The sequence below is a fragment of the Stegodyphus dumicola genome, chromosome X2 (assembly GCF_044657685.1).
Source record: "Stegodyphus dumicola isolate Sdum_Otavi_A_Nest chromosome X2, ASM4465768v1".
Taxonomy (NCBI): domain Eukaryota; kingdom Metazoa; phylum Arthropoda; class Arachnida; order Araneae; family Eresidae; genus Stegodyphus; species Stegodyphus dumicola.
In genome coordinates this window covers 112,267,680-112,289,296 of record NC_140781.1, presented here as the reverse complement: position 1 = coordinate 112,289,296, position 21,617 = coordinate 112,267,680, and the positions used below count along the sequence as shown (strand labels likewise).

The window sequence follows — 21,617 nt, the reverse complement described above, 5'->3', positions numbered from 1 at the left end:
GAAAACGTGTACAACAAAAAATGCATTTGGAAGTGATTAATTTTTTTTTTTTTTCTGAATAAGACGATAAGTTTTATTAAGAACTCTTCTTTCAGTTTTCAAAATTAAAGTTTAGAAAAATAAACATATTTGGCATGAAATTTTAAAATCGTTGTTGAATCTTGTCGTATCACAGTGTTGAAGACTTAAGCATTTTTAAATACAAACATATTTAGTGATTACTAATTTAAAATTATTTAAACTAAACCTAGTAACATATTTAATGTATATAAAATGTTTTATAATTTTTCAGATTAAAGTTAACATTTTCGTGTATGATGGACCTGTATAGATTTCCTTTAGACTCCCAGGTTTGCACTATTGAGCTTGCGTCATGTAAGTATTATACTTCAATTTTCTATAATTAGCATAAAGTGAATAAAATAAATAACTATATATATATATATATATATATATATATATATATATATATATATATATATAAGAAAAAATTGAATTTAATTAAATAAATTAAATTTAAATAATTTAAATAAATTAAATTTAAATATAAATTTAATTAAATAATTCTTTGCGCCATTGCTGCAAGGAATGAAATTTAAATTTAAACAAATTAAATTTAAATTTTAACAAACACGTATAAAAATAAAAAAGCAAATTTAAAGCCAAAAAAATTATTTAAAAAAATGTGTAAACATATAAAAGATCTAAAAGATTTAATTCTCGATCTAATCTACAATATCATTTAAATTCAGACGCATAAGCAGATCAAGTGCAATACCAATCGATGAAAATAAATTCACTAATTTAGCAAATTAAAATTAATCCAAACAATTTTTTTAAAATGCTTAAGTGAATGACTGTTGAGCAGGCAGGAGACAGACAAATACCTCTTAGTAAATTGCTAATTAACCACCATGAATTAGCTTCTGCAGCCCATTGATACTGCAAAGAGCTTCAATATAATGATTTCATAGATAAATTTCATCAACATATTATTACAGGCAATTTAGCAATAGTTCAAAACCAGCATTTAAGAATTTTAATGGAAAAAGGTACCAAATTTAGACCAGTACTAAAAATTAACAAACCTCACAGTTTTAAGTTTCGTAAAAAATATAGACGAATTTATAGTTAAAACTACTTTCAAATTAAATATTCCAAATTCTACCTTTATGGCTTGGAAACATGCAGTATTAGAAGAATTCAAGCAAAGAATTCGAAAAATTGAATTTAATAGCAATTTACAGTGGAATATTCTCATTCCTCTTTTACAGGATTTAAAACAAAAGTTCATTATAACCAAAATTGACAAAGCCAATAATAATTTTAGCATAATATGAAAAATTTTTTATGTCTCATTAATTAATACTTAATTAAATAATGCCATTACTTACAAACTCACCAATATACAAGAAAATGTTATTGCAAAAAAACTAAAAGCATTTCATAAGAAACTGCAAATTTCACAACCATCTAGCTACAATAGATTAGCAAATCTATATGCTCTCCCAAAATTTCATAAATCACCACTCAAATTTAGATTTATTGCTAATGGTACAAATAATTGTAAAAAGAATATAGATTACATATTTGCAATTATACTTAAAAAAATCTGTAATTTAATCCAACAACTCGTTAACAAACAACACAATTATAGTTGGATTATTTATAATAATGCTGCAGTTCTCAGCAGTTTTAAAAGTTTAACAATCAATAACATTAACTGCTATGACTTTGAAAACCTTTATACTTCTCTACCATTAGAAGAAATTTTAGTAGTTTAATGCAATTCCCACAACTTTTTCCTGACATACTTGACATCCTTAGTATTGAAAAATGGAATAATTATCTGAAATGTGCATTATTTAATAACTAAATTAAATTCAGGAATTCCTATGGGAGCAAACAGTTCTACACAAATTTGTAACCTATTTCTTTTTACTTTTGAATATAAATTCCGACTAAGTTTAAATAAAAATGAATTAAAGCTATTTGCGCATACTTTTAGATACATAGATGATATTATAACTTTCAATAATAATTCTACTTTTGAGCAATTCAAAATTTACCCAAATAGTTTAACACTTAAACGAATACGAATCAAGATACTATTGAATACCTAGACCTGCAAATTATTAAACACAGCAAAATTAAATTATATGATAAAAGAAGGAATTTCCATTTTCATACTATTAAACTAATTAATTGGAACTCTAGAAAAGTAATAGAAAACACGTTTCCTAGCCAAATAATCAGAATAAAAAATATATATACTGAAATAGACGATTTAAAGGAAGAAATAATAAAGCTAATAAATGTTCAAGTTGATAACCAAGTATCACCAAAATTTATTAATTTATATATTAAAAAGGCAGGCATTAACTTTATAATTTTTTGGCTCTTTTTGATATTATAACATTTCCTTAAACCTTAGCTGGAGGGTAATGAAGGATAAAGAAGAGTAGAGAAATTATTTGTAAATTTTTATTGTAAATAAATTTGTAAATATGTATATTTAATCAATACTGAATTTTTTCCTTTTACTAATAAAGGGCCAACTCTTTTCAAAAGTCTCAATTATAGCCCGAATTGAGTGAAGATTTAATCTTTTTCTTCTAATTTTCCATACTTTAGCCAGTATTTAGTTAAGTTTTGATATACCAGTTAAAATCAAGTACATTAAACTTTCAATTTTTTCTCTCTTTAAATTTAACTTCTTTAAGGAATTTTTGGGAAATTACTGGGAATTTTTTAGAGGTTTTTTAAGGACTTCATTTCACAAAATTTTGGGAAATTTTTTGACTTTTTAAATTTTGCTTTAAAACTTAAATTTTAAAACATTTCATTTTTACTTAATTACTTTAATTATTTACCTTCCATTATTTACACAATTTTTCAACAGAACACACATTTCACATTACAAACAGTTTACATTTATTAATTCACAATACCACTTCACTCTATTTTACTTCAAGCAAACTTACCTCTCTTGATTGGCTTAACTCCCTAAATAATTTATCGTTAAAATAAAAACTTGTATTACATACCTTTAGGATTTTTAATTTTTAATTTAATTTTTTCTAGATTTATTTTTATATATTTTAATATTAATGTTTGCAAAAAATAATTTTAATATAACAAAGATAGCAGCTTGGCACACAACTTTACCTACATAAGCGCCATCTATATAATTAATTTGAAGAAAACACTTACTTCTCTTTCAAAACACTTTTGCAGACCCCAACGCTCATTTAGTAGGTAAGTTAGAATTAAAACTTACTATTTACTTGCTTTAAGTATTTTTTAAAATTTTTATGTAGTATTTAAGTATTTTCTAGATATGAAATTATATTTTAAGTATATATTTGTTTTTTAAAAATTGTGAATTAGTTCTTTATGTTTCTTATTGGTTTATATGGATTATGTCTAGTTCTTTTTTAGTTTCTTTTTATTGATATGCATATTCGTGTCGGGGTGGTTTCTATAGACAAGGATTTCTAAAATACATTAGTTTCTAGATTATTTTTTATAAAAAATTAATTTTTTTTTTAAATTTAAAAATTTAATTTTTTTAAAAAAGTTTAATTTAATACTTGTCTTTACTTGCTTGTTTCTGAAAAGACTTCATTAGTATTTTCTTTTTAAAACTTTAATTCTTAAATGCTAATTTCTAAGGGTACCACTTTATTAGTATTTCTTTTTGGACATTCTTCACTTTTTACTTTTGATTTTGACTTTTACCCTTGCCTGCATGAATGACGAAACACGAATTGAATGATTGGAGAGTTAGGTTTGGAGGCAACTTCCCCTTGATAAGTCTGTCTCCTGCCTGCTCAACAGTCATTCACTTATGCATTTTTAAAAAAAAATTGTTTGGATTAATTTTAATTTGCTAAATTAGTGAATTTATTTTCATGGATTGGTATTGCACTTGATTTGCTTATGCTTCTGAATTTAAATGAGATTGTAGATTAGTTCGAGAATTAAATCTTTTAAATCTTTTATATGTTTACACATTTTTTAAATAATTTTTTTAAATTTTTTTGGTTTTAAATTTGCTTTTTTTAATTTTGGCTTTAAATTTGCTTTTTTACTTTTATACGTGTTTGTTAAAATTTAAATTTAATTTGTTTAAATATATATATATATATATATATATAGTTATTCCAGGCTATAATTTGGTATTATACTTAAATTCCCGTCTTTTGAGGAGAGAGGAAAGCCAGGTCAGAAAGCATAAAATTAAACTGTTTATAAAGAATTTCGCGGACTTATACTAATATCATCTGATACTGTGTAAGCAAAACCTCAGCTGAAATTATTTTGCTTGATCCACTGTCACCATTCAACCAATTTTATGTTGCTGAGTCAAAATATTTCATAAAAGCTTTTCTTTAATTAACAAATAAAACCGCTATTTCATTAATATATAGGAACAATATTTGATATTTACTTCTAGTAATTGTAATGAAAACTGAAATCAAGTTTTAAAGAAACTTGTTCATATTTGCTTTATAAAACATTTATAAAGTTGGTGAAAATAAGTGATTATAATTTTCTTTCTTAAGGCATGCGAAATTTTTACAGAAACCTCTATTATACATTTTCGGTAATGCACAATGAATGCTTTATTTACCCTTCCTTTGTTATCGCTTCCATTCAAATGAGAAATTAATGGATAAAGTCAACCTAATTACTGATTACGAATAAGAAAATCTCAATTTCGCATTTAAAGTAAGTACAGTGGAAGAAATTAACTGTATTTTCTATTGCGGACTATTGACAAGTAATATCTTTTGTCATTTCAAATAGCTGTTTCATAAAACAATTATCTTTTAGCTAAGTATAAGGCATTCTGCATTAGTTTAATAAACATTTTATCTAATTATTATTTTAAATTCTAATCTGAAAATATTAAAAGCTTCAGGTATCAAATTTTATTTTATATTGCATTTATGAAAGAAATTAAACTAAATATTATTCATTGACTGGAAAACTCTGAACATCTTTGAGCACTGAACATGTATAAGCAGATTTTTATTTTATTTTTCAACTTACAAAGCATTTATAAATTCTAATTTAGCGTTGAATACTTAAAAGCTTCTAATAAACTCTCCATTAGATTGAAATTAGTCATTTTCTTGTCAATAGCACGCTGTAAGTTGGTTATGTATTACTACGCAAGGGAAACAACAGCGATTTAAATTGATTTGTTTTTTAAAAAGCATTCAGCCAGTCAATTGCTAAATGCTACTTAACAGCCATTAAACAGGTGAAATATTTAAGACACACATTTTCCCATATATCACTATAACCAGTAGTAGATTTCCGGTTCGCACAATTGAATCAAAGCAACCACTTTTCAAACCCTGATTAGGTTTGCCTTAGAAACTATATACGCATAATCAGATAATGAATGTAAAAACAATAAATTTCGTTTTATTACTTCTTATGCCTTTGAAACAGCTAGAAAGGTAATTTTGGATCCATTCATTAAGAATCTTAGCAGCCTGACGCGCTCTTGCCTAGTTTCACAAAAATTTGTGTCTGCAGATTTCGCTTTACTTCAACATAGTAAAGGTTTATATCTCATGTTGTGAATGTTTACAGCTTGTTTATTTTATAATTATTTTGCAATAATGTCAAACGCATTGCAAATGCATGAGATGTTATATCAAATATTATTGATGCATTTGGAAGAGAGAGAAATTCTGAATGAATTTTATTAGTTATTCATTCATTTCCAACTACTTTTCCTAATCTTCGGTACCTAAGATATGTTACCACGTTGTTATGTAATTTACTTTAAAAGTTTATTTTTTTTGCGTTTTACAGTACAATAAAATGCTACAATCTGACATTTCATGCTTGGATATGAATCGTTTCAAGGTATTTTTTCGGAATTATGCTTACGGTAATTTATTCTACACTGTTCTCCGAAGTTATTCACTTCAAATTGAATATATATTTATTCTTTTTTAAGCCAGATAAATGTTCTTACCTTAATTAAAATTATGCAATCCTAAATTATCTATTATATTTTGCAAATGAAATAGCCGATTTAAAGGAAGATCGAAAAAGAAAACGAATACCTATTTAATTACTCTAATCTCTAGCAGTATCAATACGCAGTTGCCACCGAGTTATTAAATCATTTTTATCACGTTAATAATAAATGTGTCTGCAGCCCTGTTCACAAGAACAAATTCAGTCTTGAAAACCGGTTCTTCTAAACTGCCCGGATAAGATGACAAAGTAGCATATACAGCTTTGTCTATTTAAAGGGTATATTTTTTATTTCCTCCAGAGCAGAGCGAATAGGGAATTTACGCCATTTTATGTTGCTCAAGTCACTACGCGGTAGGTATTAACAGCATAACTCAGTTATTCGCTCTGTAGAATATTAGCGAAAACGTTTCCTGATTTTTAAAGAGCTCACACTGTTCAATTAAAATTTATAGGAAATCGTTGTGTTTTCGAAAAGTAAGTTACAATGAATTTTAAGAAATAAATCTCTTATAATCTCCTAGTTTATTGTAATGAAATGAAATGAATATTGCAGCAGTTATTCTTCATAAAATGCCAAGGAAACATTACTCATACCTCATGAAATTTTTAATTACAGGGTGTTTGAAGAAGACTGCCCAAGTAAATGTCGCTTGAACGGTTGATCGCAAACCCGTCGCTCCAGTTTAAGAAATGAGACAAATAAGACAGAACTTTACGCCAGTTTTAGTTACAAAATACATTTAATAAAAATATCCAAAACTTACATTTGTTTAGCTTTAATCCTTATGTTTGTTAAATATGTTAGTATACCAATATGTTCAAAATATTTTATTTTCCTTTCTAAAAAAATACATTCATTTAAATATGTTATCAATTCATTGTATCAAATTACTCATTTTTTAGGTTCTATGAGTTATTCATTGTAAAACGTACACTATGATATCAGTCCCATCAAGGGGGGGGGGGGAAGCAAATGTTTCCAATAAAATCAAGTAAATGAAATCAAACATTTAAATATGTATTCAATAAATGTATTTATTGTAAGCGCATTTTGTTATTGTAGTGCAGTTTCCAAAAGTGCATGGAACGTTATGTTTTTAGATTCGGTCATTTTGTTATCTTCAAGTAGCAATTCAAAAATCTAGTGAGTGATTCTAGAGTTCCATTTGCGAATTTAGCATTAAAAGGCTTTAACAAAAAAGCTTTTTGTCATTCACAGGACATGAAATTGACTGAAGATATACTTTGACTGAATACGTATGAAAATAAAAGCAGTTTTGTTACTTGAGTTGCATCAGTGTGTGTGTGTGTGTGTGTAATTATGGCAAAGCCTCGAGGGCTATCTGCCTAAGAGGAGGGATGCCTTCGTGGAGGACTTTCTAAGGGAAACTGGCTCGTATACACGTTACACATGGGGAAAACCACGAAAACGCCCATGCAGCCAGCCCGTTCGCGGGATTCGAACCTCGGACCGAACTACCAGTGTTCAGCGACTTTACCGCTCGGCCGCTGGTGGGCCATTGAGTTGCATCAGAATGAATAAAATAAAAAATGAATGGTACATATCAAACCCAGAAGCCCTGGGATTAATTTATTAATTTTTCCTTTTCCCACTAAGAGCATTTACCTTTTTCTTCAGGGTACTGTGGAAAATCTAAGTAGCTTCACGTATACAAGCTTTAATTAATATATCCTTGTGATGTACCAGCTTTTGTCAGGAATAAATAGATTGTTGAAGAATCATCAATGTAGTCGTAGCTTAAATAATCAGACGATAAGTTTTAAAAAACAGGACCCATTTATTATATTTCAGGAGAAAATAGCAGTTACAAAATCAGATATCCGGAGTAAATAAAAAGAATTACTAATCACTTTTTGTATGAAGTTTACTGCATCGTGACATTAAAGAAAAAGCTCCGATATTCCTTTTGCGAGTCCTTTTATAGCCTCTGGAAAGGCGGAGCTTCCAAGAAATTACGTCAGCCTCGTCAGCCAATCCAGTTCGCTTTATATATCTCGAGAACATTCTATAACTGTACGTGTGGCAAAGGCGGGAAAACCAACTTGACTACGGGGCTGTGGATTTAATTCCACGTACTTTGAAATAAGAGAACGTCGCCATTAAAAATGAAAAGAACATACCGTTAGAATTTTAATTGTATTCTTGACTATGGAATTTTATTATTACATATATATGTAATGATTTGAAAAAAAAATGCGTAGATAAAGACGCTGGAACTTGTAACAGCTTACGATACTGCGTAGATGGCTGCGAAGACCGTAGTAGCTTGAATGTGGCTGAGAGGAAAAGCATGACGACACATTTAGCACAACGGATCTTGAAGAATCTTAATCTTTTTTTTTTACGTATATCAAACCATCCTCTTGCAGACAAGATATTTCCTAATTACATTTGAAAACAATAAGTTACATTTTGAAGTACTACGTCATCTTAAGTAAGTAAGCGGCAGCTACATGGATGAAAAGCTTCTTGCCAGCAGGAGAACTTATGCGAAAAAGGGAAGAGTGTCGCAGTACTTCATACGAAGAAGGCTGGGAGTGGAAAAGTTTCAGTTCAGAGTTTTGGTTTACAATTAATTTGATTGAACAAGAGGTATCTGCATTAAAACGTTACGTAACATAGAAAAATCTGGAACCTGTGAGAAAAGATGAACCCAAGGGGAGATCACCAAATTTAGAATGCTAATTTTGAATTATTTCACTGAAAGTGGTAAAAATTTTGAATTCAATAATAATTTTAAGCACTATATACTTCTAAAACAATTTCAGATTTTAGAGTCTTGAAATAAGAATGTCCATTGAAACTTTGTTCAATAAAATTATTCTTGATAAAAATAGTTCCGCAAGGTAAAAGTTCAAATTTTTTCACAAAGTAAATGTTCAAATAAAAGTCAGCAATTGGAAACTGTTGATGAAAATATTTCTGTTAAAATACAGATTGAGATGCCAACTTTCATGTTATTTGTAGAATTTCCATAATTGTTTTTAGGGAAGGCATTTTAAAATATAAAAATTTTGTAATACATCATTTATAAACACAACAAATTTCAAAATTTTCACTATTATTAAGACATTTAACATTTACTTATTCTTTACAAAACTTGAAGACTCCACAACTTTCTCTAAATACTAGCATATCCGTCACATTGGTTTATCAGTTGCTCAAACTGGTGTTTATTCTTCACCAGTGGCCAAAAGATTTGCCAAATTAGCAGTTACTGTAGAAAAAGGCCTCCGTTCCTTCAATAGAGGCAGCTGGCCTTTTTCGAACTCCTGTCATTCCATTATAAAAATTAAAAACACATTCTATTGTATGAAAAAAATAAAATTCTTAGCTTTAAAAATATGTATTTTTTCATAAGGTGAGAGGCTTCAACGTTTATCTTGAAATCATTAAAGAAATACCTACAATTCAAAAATTTCAAACAATAATTTCATTCTTAAAATACAGTAAAAATTCAAAAATGTAAATTTAAAGAAATTTAAACAATAATACAAAATTATTACTCGTATTCGGAACCTGTCCTAAGAAAAACCTTCAAATTCTTTATCAAAATCAGTATTTTTTTTCCAATTCAGAAATACAAAACTACATTTTAAATAAATTATAAAATTTTTGCATTATTAACTTTGATCTTAAGATGATTTAAGCAAAATATTACCGTCAATAAATCATAATATAATAACTTAAAAATGAAAAGTTTTTTTGAGACATAATTTACTTAATTTGGAACTTAATACCACTTCACTATCACATTTGATGACTTTTGATAATACTGCGTTCTTCGAATATGAAGAATTTGCCTAATAAAGAACTGAACACGCAAAGAGCACAAAATACTATTTGGTATTTCTCTGATGAAGTTGCTGACTTCAAAGCACTTTGGTTGTTTAATTTTCTTTTTACGCGATGATTTTCAAAGAACTTTTGAATATGCCGATAAATCACGCATCGAAAACGAACTTGATGATTCACTGGAAGTTTGAGGCAACAGAGTTCGAAGACTATTGGGGAAAATTTCACCAGGTTTATCCTCAGTCGACTTTTTATATATATGTAATGATTTGAAAAAATTCCGTAGATGGCTGAGAAGACCGTAGTGACTTGAATGTGGCTGAGTGGAAAAGCATAATGACACATTAGCACAACGGAACTTGAAGAATCATAATCTTTATTTTTTTACGTATATCAAACCATCCTTTTGCAGATAAGATGTTTCCTAATTAGATTTGAAAACAATAAGTTACATTTTGAAGTACTACGTCATCTTAAGCAAGTAAGTGGCAACATGGACAAAATGCATCGCATAAGCAGGACAGCTTATGCGAAAAAGTTGAGAGTGTCGTAGTACTTCATAGGAAGAAGGCTGGGAGTGATAAAATTTCAGTTCAGGTTGGTTTGGTTTATTAGATTACGACAAAGCACTCGAGGGCTATCTGCCTTGGGAGGGATGCCTTCGTGGAGAACTTTTTGAGAGAAACTCGCTCGTATAGACGTTACACATGGGTAAAACCACGAAAACACCCACGCAGCTAGCCCGTTCGCGGTATTCGAACCTCGAAACGAACTACCAGTGTTCAGCGACGTTACCGCTCGGCCGCTGGTGGGCCAAGTTTCAGTTCAGAGTTTTGGTTTATAATTAGTTTGATTGGACAAGAGGTATCTGCATTAAAATGTTACGTAACATAGAAAAATCTGGAACCTGTGAGAAAAGATGAACCCAGGGCTAGATCACCAAATTAAGAATGTTAATTTTGCAGTCGCCAATTATTTTTTTAGAGCAGCTATTATATTTTGTTAAATCTTTCATATATATATATATATATATAAGTACAAAAGGAGCAGTAAATTTTTTGAGAATGAAGAACGCTAGTACTAAATGAAAAGATTAGTGCAAAATGCTGCTACATCATAATTTAAGTTTAAGAGTTTAAAAGCATTACATGTATATTATATATATATATATATATATATAATATATGCAAATATATATATATGTGTGTGTGTGTCTACATATGTCTACAGATATATATATATACATATATATGTGTGTTGATGCGTAATACCTAGATAGAACTGATCGTAGATCCATACCGAAGAGGAAGAGTTCTAGTTCTCTAGCATAGTTCTAAAACTCTAGCATAGTATGCTAGAGTTCGTAATATCTAAGAAACTTGGCAGTCGAGGCAATTTTAATTTCACTTTTATTTGAATTCACATTTGTGGCCAAAGCTTACTTGGCACTCTAATCGTGCCTTTCCAGAACATTTACATTTTTGAATACTGCTACAACAGGAAGAGAGCGAGGGATATTGCGTCCAAACAGCATAGAAGCTAAAGCTAAAAGTGGCGCATTTATCCAATATGGAAACTGGCCAAGAGGAAGGTTTTGATTTAGTTTAGACAAGTTTCAGTTCTCAAAATTGTGAGTTTAGGTTCCCAGTTAGTTACGCCATAGCGTTACGGAAGTCATGCGATTTGGATTGATCTAGAAATAACGCAATCCAGAGAAGTTATTACAATTTTTGGAATAGAGAGGGAGAATAACCATCAATCAAATAAATATATAATAAAAACGCTTAAAATTTCTATCCCACAATCTGTGAGGGGTAAAATTATAATAAACGAGCATAAATTTACTAGCCAACTGAACCTGGCTTAACCACCTCACCGTTTTCCTCAAGACAAACTCGTCAATTTGTAAAGTGTCGTCAAGCGTCAGCAACGAAACACACTCGTCGGAGGTAAAGATAGCCTGGATCGTTACGCCAGAGGGAGCTTCCTCACTTCATTTTTCCCCCTCCTACAATTCGGAGAAAATTGAAAGAGAAGATTGGTCCTACTTGATCACGCTTTCTTCAAAACAGAGTTGTACTAAGATCGTGCAAAGCAAAGTTTACTTGAAACGATGGAAGATAAGAATGCTATTCCTCGCTTTCAGCTGACATTGAAATGGAAACTACTAATCGTTTTAATGCGTGCCTTTGGAGGATAGCATCTGTTAATTTTCAGCTAAGAGACTAGGGAACACAAAAGAGGTTTTCGCCTGGGTAAGGAAGGTGACACTGCTCAACATGCTTAAGTGAGACAAGTAGGCAGTTCAAACTGATTTGGCCTAAACAGGTCTAGTCATCTGATGAAAGGGGGATTAAACAGTTCTATCGTAAACTAAGGCCAATTGGAAAGGCAAAACGATTATAATTTTAGGGGGAAAATGTAGCAAATATCTGTGAGTTTTATGGGACGGTGAAGTGGTTAAATACAATCTGCTTTTGCAATTCTGTAATTTCAACAATTTCATCTAACCTTAGTAGAGACTACAAGCTTCGCCTAAACCACGACAGAAATTCAAACGTTCATCTTAACAAACCCGACTCTAGACTTATTCCACAATCTCCAAAACCAGCGTTGGAGTCGCCGACAGTGCAAAACGTTACTCAGAAAGGCAGCGGTGGCTAGCGACCCAACCCTTACACACAGCCGTTCGTAATTCGTGTAATTTTATAGTAAAACTGCTTACCACTCAAATCTACAGAAATTCTGAAATGAGCGAAACTCGTAGCAAAATGAGGTACAAAGGAAGGAATCGAATTAAATAGCATCTCGTTAGTAAAACGTAAATAAAAATATCAGACTATATCTTCTACAGTAGTTGAGCAATACAATGTTGTGCCATTTGTTGAAAGAGGATCATATCGTATTTTCCTTACTTCCAGTGTGAAGAAGTAAAATCTCTAGACATGTCTAGTTTCCCAATGCTAATAACATAAATAAGTTCAAAATATAAATTCAGATTCTAATGCTGTATATTATGCTAGTAAAAATACTCCATACAAATCAGTACATGTTAACAACATTTAAACTTAATAATTTTTTATGTTGCTTGCACTCAAATATTGCATAAAATTTCACCTTCCCTTTGTGTAACACAAAGTAATTATTTCCAAGTACATTATTGTTACACAAATTTATTATAACATCGTTACATTGGAAATATAATCAAATATTCCATGAATAACGAATACTTTAAATTACGTGTATAAATTTAAAACATTTTAAAGACTTTCGATTGGCTAAATACCCATCTACACGCTGCACCTTATTTTTTTCCCTAAAATAATTCTTTACTAAGCCGTTTTACTACTGAAAAACCATAAAAGCTCTTGGAAATTTGTTTCTCAGCTTCAAAACAAAGAAGTCCTAAGAATATCTAGATTACGGGACATAAAAAACATCCTTTCATTTTGCCGGTTTTACTACATCTTTAAGTCACCTAAAAATCGATTTACTCAATTTGAGACATTTTTTTTCTTAATGTTTTTAGCATAGTTTTCTCTGAAAATTCGTTTCAACATTTTCAAGCATAACGATTTATCTTTCTCAGAACATCTCTTGGTGTGCCCCTTTCTATTTCAAAGCATAAAATATTTCTCACGCACTTTTACGGCATTAAAACTACCGATAGCGAAGAAGCCAAATTTTACTGTTCACTCGATCCAAAAATAAATGGCTCTCGATACCTTTTGCAGTAGCACATTTTAAATTTTCTCCAAGTAAATCCTCTTTATTTAAATGGAAATAAAAATTCGTAGTGTTTTCGAGATCAGTTGAAACCGAACAGAGGAAAACTAGTTTCTGCCTCAAAAAGGTTACTTTAGTAAATGGCTACATAAGGGAAGATTAGTTCCCCCCCCCAATAAAAAAGCGTTTCTTCAAAAATATTTTCAGCACAAATATTTAAAAATATTTGTTAGGACACATTTTGGTAGCCGATTTTAGAGAATGATCCAGGAAACACACAATTTATTCAAACAATGGCGGGATAGCTCTCGACACATTTGCTATATAATATGTAAATACTGATCAGTAAATAAGTAACAGTTTTATCAAGAATGCTCAAACGTTTTAATTAGAATGTTCCATTGGTTTACTAAAATCATTCTTTTTCCCACGTGTAATTCTTAAAAATATTCATTCCTGTATGCTTTCATGTTTTCGCAATTGTTTTAACCTAAGATGACCATTTTGTATTTTCTCTAATTATGTCTACTTTTCTGTCTTTAAAAAATACCCGTCTAATTTCAAAATTGATACCTAAAGTAGCCTAATACTAAACGTAAGGCAGTTTGTACTTTAGTTCATTGATTGATGACTGCATTTGATGCGCTTGATTTGAGACTGTAATAAAAGAAGCGTCCAAAGGATTTTTATATTATACCAACTACAATGCCTAGGTGAATTTGGTTAAACAGTATATTTCAAGAGATATTACAAGGAACAAAGAATCATTGGTGGGAATTCTGCAACAGCATATTTATTTCAAATCCTGTTTAAAAATCAAATATGAAGCTTTAACTTACGGATTCCTTTACACGTTAGACTTACTTCTTGAAGAACTTTAGACTTCCCATTCCAAATGAAGAAAAATCGAAGCCTGCTTTATACCGAACATGAATAAAATAACATTTTATCATAGAAGAAAATACCTTTCATGTATATCAAAAGAGTGATTTATAGATTGATGGTTGATTTAATTATGGCAAAGCACACTAAGGCTCTCTACCTGAGAGGAGGGGTGCCTTCGTGGAGGACTTTCTGAGGTAAACTGGCTCGTATACACGTTACGTTACACATGGGGAAAACCACGAAAACGCCCATGCAGCCAGCCCGTTCGCGAGATTCGAACCTCGGACCGAACTACCGGTGTTCAGCGACTTTACCACTCAGCCGCTTGTGGGCCTTATCGATTGAAGTAGCTAAAGATTCATAATGGTTATAAAGAGCAATTTACTTAATGCTTCTCCAAATCTTAATACTCAATGCATGATATTTTGCTTATAAAACTTTCACTTACGTAAAACATTCACTATATAGAGTATTCACTTTGTAAAACATCCTCTATGTAAGGCAACTAAACTATAAACTCTGAATCTGTTAACTTAACGGTGTGACAGCATCTTAATTTCTAACGTCACTGCTAACTTTTGCATGTACGTAAATGTTTCAGTCTGTCAAAGGAAACAGTGAGTATTTAATAAAGACCTGGTTCTAATAAATACTGCCTTTCAAAAATTTTTAGGTAAATAATCTTCCGAAGAAATATGTCCAATAAAAATGTGATGACAGAAGGCAATACATTTGCACTATTAAAAATACATACTGCAAAAAAATTAATAAAATTTTTTGATTTGATTGGAGGTTTCGTATTTTTGTAACTAAAAACAAATAATCTGTATTATATGTATAATTTAAGCAACATTATTACATTAATTAATTCTTATTTTTATTCTCCAAAATGTATTCCAGATGTTTCAATAAATTATCATTCCACATTTGACTTAAAGTAATTTAACATTTTTATTTCATACCTACGTTAAATGACACATATCTGAAAATTTACCTATTTCTTAAAACAAAATCTTAACAATAAATGAGTAATAGAATTTATCACTTGCAAAATTAGTGCTCTTAATGAAGAGCACAGATAAATTTACTATTTGAACTTACGTAAAAGATTAGCATTTTGAAAGGAATGTGATTAATTTTGAAGAAACTGAGCTTTTTAAAAAATTAATTTTCTTCACTGCAGTTGCACTTTACTTGAAATCCTTCACTTCAAGAAATGTGTTTTCAACGTCTTTTCTTTTTCTCTCTGTTAGAAACAAACATCAATTTCTAATGAAGTTTTCTTTTTCGGAGACAATTCTAATTAAACCATGTAATTTTTATGAAAACCTTTTTTGCCCATATTCAAATCTCTTACGCACTGAGTGTGTGAAAGAAGAAAAGCGTTGTTTAATTTTATAGTGACAGAGATTTTCTTTTGAGTGCCTCGTAATTGAATAAAAAAGCACTTTGTGAAATGGATTTCGCATGCCATCAATGTATATATTTTGACGTTTACAGTTTCAAGCTAATGTTGCAGAATTCAAGTGCTGGCGGAAATTTATTATTATCTTCAGTCTGACATGTTTTAGATAGCAGAATATTATCTGGGCACTGCTGTTAGTTCAAACTCTTAATCTTCAATGTAATTTTCTTTTTTCAGAAGGGAAGAGAATAAAAAACTATGTTGAGGAAAAACTGTCAGCAAATATAAAGAATTCCTTTAGAAAACCTAAAGGACAAATGAAAAAATCACTTTTATTTTTATCCTGCTTCTGAGCATAAAAATGATATAGTGCTGCATTCAAAATTAAATTTTCTACAGCCCCATCCTTTAAAGAATTTCTACAAACTTTTTTATATATTTATAAATATTACGTCTTCAAAATTTTAAAGCATTTCGCATTCAATGACACCTCAGAAAAACATTATTTCGAATATGTTAAAACATTTGTTTAACAAAATATTAATATGTTACGCCGAAAGGAAGTACTTTGTGTCCACATGCAGAAAACACGTTTTACACATTAAAATAAGTCATAAGAGCTGTAGATATCTAGAGATTTTATGCATGACCAAGTAAGATAAGAATAATTAAATACTATGGAACATACGTCATAAGGGCTGTAAATATCTAGAGATTTTATTCATGAGTAAGTAAGATAAGAAAAGGTAAATACTATGGAACATACGCATACATAAATTCATAATCTAAAATTAGGTAATGGGCTTAACTTGGTAAAATCTGTTAAATATGTTTGATAACAGCTGGTAATGAGATATCTTTTGAAAAGCTATGAACGTTTTCAGCACCATAAAATAAGATAAAACGTGTTAAAATATTTTTATTAGTAAGCTATTTAAAAGTGTACCTCAAAATAGTTTACATATAAGGGCTATTTTTGTTTATAAAATAAGGAAGACCCTAAGGGCTATTCGTTTTATCGCCACTAAAGCAAGATTATTTTGGGGTAAACAAAGTTCTTACTTATTAGCATTTAGCTCTGCAAAATGATTTTATTTTTCTAATGTACCTAATCTATATCACGCTATTAAATTCTGAAAAATAAATCATAGTTTAGAATTTCTTATTATAGCATTCGTAGTTTTCCTTGCAAATGTTCTTTAAAGAGAAGGTGCCCACTCTACATTTAATCACCGGAGTAGGAATCAAAATTTAGAAATTATGATTTTAGAGTTGGAAAAATTAGTATTACACTTAATTAGTACTTCTAAAACAATTTATTCTTCGTCTGCAAGGAAGGATAAACTTTTCTCTATATAGCATCAAATGAACATGATTTCTCCATCAGAATATCTTCAGATTTTTCAGTTCTTAAATCATCTGACTGATTGAACGTTCTGATACTTCATAATCAAATATTGATATAAATTATACTGGTATGAGGCCTCTGATTTCTACGATTTGACTAAATTTCTCCGATTTAGGCTAACTTTCTTAGTTTTCTTAATTTTAACTTTACAGAATTCTGCTGCTTTTGAAATATTTAATGCTGACAGCAAAATTACGCATAACTTTCTTCGGAATAAATTATCTTGCGATACCATGCATAAGTTTTGTATTGAAGAGTCTGAACTTATGAACGCGATGAATGCTGTGTTTTTCGAGAACCTACTGAACACAAAATTATACCTTCGGTTTCTATAGATTTTATTAAAAAACATCATAAATAATATCATAAATAAAAAGATCAATCTCAAGCACATTAATTTACAGAAAACATTAGCATAGCTTTCGAGTCGGATATTGATCTCCGAATACAGGCTCGTTTTAAAACTTGTACACGAGACAAATGTTTTAGTCCCTTGCAAGTTAACATTATTTTCTAGCAAAAATTTAAATATATTCATGATCATTCATTTTCTTCATTACATATATTTCATTCATTTCTTCAAAACATAATGTGTTTATATGTAACATTTTGCCTTATATTCGAAATTTTGTTCTTTTCATTTGTGCCTTATATTCGAAATTTCACAAAGTAGACATGACTTTATTCTCTTGATACTCACTGCGTTACGAATTATCTTCAATAATTTAAAATTTGAAATCTATTTCTATATAAAGAAACTTGTATTAGGTAAAAATCTCATTCATATTTTAGAATCAGTTTATGGCGAATAAATAGATTTTCTTTTAAATGATTTATATCACTCATAATTTAAATTATTTCCTTATAATAGTCTAAGTTTAGAACTGCTATGCATTTGGTTCGGGTGATGCTTTACACTTAAAAGATATCCTTACAGAAATAATTGATAAAAATATCATTTTCTGGGAAGTTAGCAAGTGGAAATACTAGTTTGAAACTAGCATGCAGCAAGTCTTGAAAGTGACAGCATAGCAGAAGCTGTTCACTTACTCAACGAGCGTGAAATTGCTAGAGAAAATTTGACATCAAACATAAAATTGCTTTTCATTCCATAAAATTACTGTACTTTATAAAATATCTTTATCATACCATTTCGGGTAATACGTAGTTCACTATCATTTACAAAACGATGTGATGGGTGTAAATGAATATATGTGGTTACAGAAAGAAAATAAGAATTAAAAAACATATATAATAAAGTAAGAATATATGAAATTAGATGTGATAAAAAAACCACTTCATGCGCAATTGAATTGAATTTTATTTTAAAAACATGTAATTGAACATTTATAACATTATAAAATAATATTAACCTTTCGGACTGGTACAGAGTTGAAAATATTTACCTAAACGTAAATGTCTTACACATCTAAATTATTGTTTAAATTAGTAAGAAAAGCTTTTTACATTGTACCCTCTCTGTTCTGTTCATTAAAAACTGAAAATGATATCTTTCATTTAGCTGACTAAGTGAGCAACTGAAAATGTTGATTGTCTGATCCAGGGATTCACAACCCTTTTCTTACATTGACCGCTTTTAAAAGAATGGGTTTCTTCATCGAACTCCTTTCACTTTTCTTTACAGTATACAGTGTACAACATTATCATAACACAAATAATTACAAAATAACTTAACGATAATAAGAAATAGTTTATCAGATTTATGTTTAAATATTTTTTGTATTTTTGTTGCTTTTAATTTTAAAAATATAAACATGTTGCGAGGTTTATCTATTTTTTTAACTAATAGTTCATTTTAAGTTAGCACTTTCCTATTACTCTCTTTTCATCCACGCTTTTCATGCTAGAATGTAAATGAGATAGCAAGAGTTTATTCCGATTAAGGTAGAATGAAGTGCTGCTTAAGCAAGAGTTTCGGAAATTAGTTTTAGAGCGTGTCTGCCTATTCTAGGCCACGTTGTGCTGTGATTATTCTCGACTTGCGTAAGCGACGTTGAGTGTTCTAGCCATTAAGCTTGTCTCGCCGGTATACTACAAACCAGAGCTCTTCCTGCGCTTTAAATTCGTCTCTGTGAGCAGTTAGACTAATCTACCACACCTTGAAATTAATGGTTGTTACGTTATTCTGTTAAGCCAGAAGTGATTGGCTTCTTGTAAACAAAATTGGGTCATTTGTTAATTTTGTGTTTGAAAAATACTCCCTTCTTCTCATTTCGGTTTCGTTTCACAAGGCTAGAAGATTATTCTTCAAGAGTCCTTTTAAAAGTTTATGTATTCAAAGACGCGCAGACTTTATAAAGTCATCAGAAACAAAATCACAGATTTTAATTGCCCCAAAGTACGAATTTAATTAATGGTGTAGTTTCGTTAGAGATATTGATACAGTTTTTTTTAATATTTGATATAAAATTGCTTAACATAATTTTTAATCACCTCATTAAGAAATATTCAACCTATTTCTTGTTTTCTGTAATGAGTTATTGAATTGACTAAAGCTTGCTTCCACTGAGTAAGAAGAGGGAAAAAGGGGAAAATGTTAGTCTGAGTAGCATTTTTTTTTTTTTTTTTTTTTGGGTTTATTGAAAGTGAGGCAAAGCACACTACGGCTAATTGCCTAAGGTTAGGGGTGCCTTTATAGAAGATTTTCTAAGGAAAACTAGCTCGTATACTAGTTACATATAGGGAAAACCACGTAAACGCCCATGCAGCCAGCCCGTTCGCCTGGATTCGAAACCAGGTTGGAACTACTAGCGTTAGTGCAGTGAAATTACCCCCTCGGCCGCTTGAGCGCTAGTCCGGTATAAGATTTAAATTTCGGGATGTTTCTCTTGGGTGATATTTAAATTTCAAAATTAGGATAAATATGAGTTCTGAATAAGATCGGATTTATTTGCATGAGAAAGCTCTATGTACGAGTAAGTAAACAATAAATTATCAATTATATTAACACATTTTTCCAATCAATGGGATCTTTATGCCGATCAGTTGTCAGTGTATATTCGGTTATTGACTCCTAATTGACTCCTCGACCATCATGGAAGCCTTTAAAATTTCATCGACGCCGTTTGGAACACCTGAGATAATCCAATCAAGTAAAATCATAATTTTATATTGCATGATGAAACATTCAACTGCAGTATTCTGCTAGATTATTAGACCCATCAATTAAAATTTTATTGTTTGTTTTATTTTATTTGTATTCCTTTCATTGGAGAAATAATTAGTACCTTTTAATTTTTCCTTATTATTTATTGCATTAATAAAAATAATAAAAACATTTTGTGTCTGGCAATACCACAAATTTCAAAAATATACATCATTTTTCAGTAGCAATACTGTAAATTTCAAAAATGAACCGCTTTTCATCGAGTAGTTTTAAACAAGAAATAGAAAGAAGAAATATTGTTAACGGGTGTTTATTCTATTTAATTAGTTTAATTTTTAAACAATGTTTTTAAAATATTCAGCAGTTTTAAGAAACTGTAATGTTGTAAACTAAACCAATTGCCGTCAAAAATGAAAGCTGAAATGCTGGTCTCTTGAATATTAAAATATAGCGTGATTTAAGGTTGTTGATATCATAAGTGTATCATATACACTCATGTCCAAACTTATCTTTACATAGCGAAAAATTTTGCTAAACAATGCTATTACATGAATATCCAATCGCTACAATCCATTATTGCACAAAATATGCGAAGTAAAAGCCTAATTAGTATTATCCAATTGAAAGTGATCAAATGGTATCATATGCAATTCAAGGCATTACATCCTCTGACTGTGAATCAAAACCTTTGCGCAAAGTGAATATCTGAATGAATTTCTGCGATACAGTGTTTGATTTCAGTATTTGAGGACTGAAAATGGTTTGATAGGTTCCGAAGTATCATTTGGAAGAATCTGTAAAGTGACGAAATATTGGCCGTTTAGAAGCAGGGCAGACAATCATAGCAGCAGTGAGATGTGTGATCATTTCCAAGACATATAGTATCTACGCAATGGAAACAATTTAGAACTCCGTAACTGTTCTAAGGAGGCCATGATAAACCCTTGACAACAACAACAACAAAAAACAAAAAAAAAAAAAAAAACTGCTTCTCAAGCTTGATATCTGGCAATAACTGCCCTTCGTAACAGAAAGTGCAGTTCTAGACATTTCATTTCAGAACTTGCAGCTCCCACTAGAACTGTTATATCATAGCAAATTGTATACAGGAAGCTTATTGAAAACGGGCTTTGTTCCAGAAAGCCAAGAGTTTTTGGTTCATAGTTTTCACAACAAAAAAAGGATCGCTTTTACAGGGTGATCAGCGAATAAGCCCTGATTTCAAAATTAAATATCTCTG

At 30.1% G+C, this 21,617-nt stretch overlaps 1 protein-coding gene across 2 annotated transcripts in view; it reads left to right on the top strand.

Moving 5' to 3' along the window:
• The window catches only part of LOC118190063 (glycine receptor subunit alpha-3-like), a 358,296-nt gene that overhangs the window by 294,913 nt on the left and 41,766 nt on the right, over positions 1-21,617 (top strand). For both annotated transcript variants that reach the window (XM_085810099.1, XM_085810098.1), the window contains exon 5: positions 293-375. In XM_085810099.1, the coding sequence (XP_085666225.1) occupies positions 293-375 (83 nt within the window). The remainder of the gene's footprint in view (positions 1-292; positions 376-21,617) is intronic.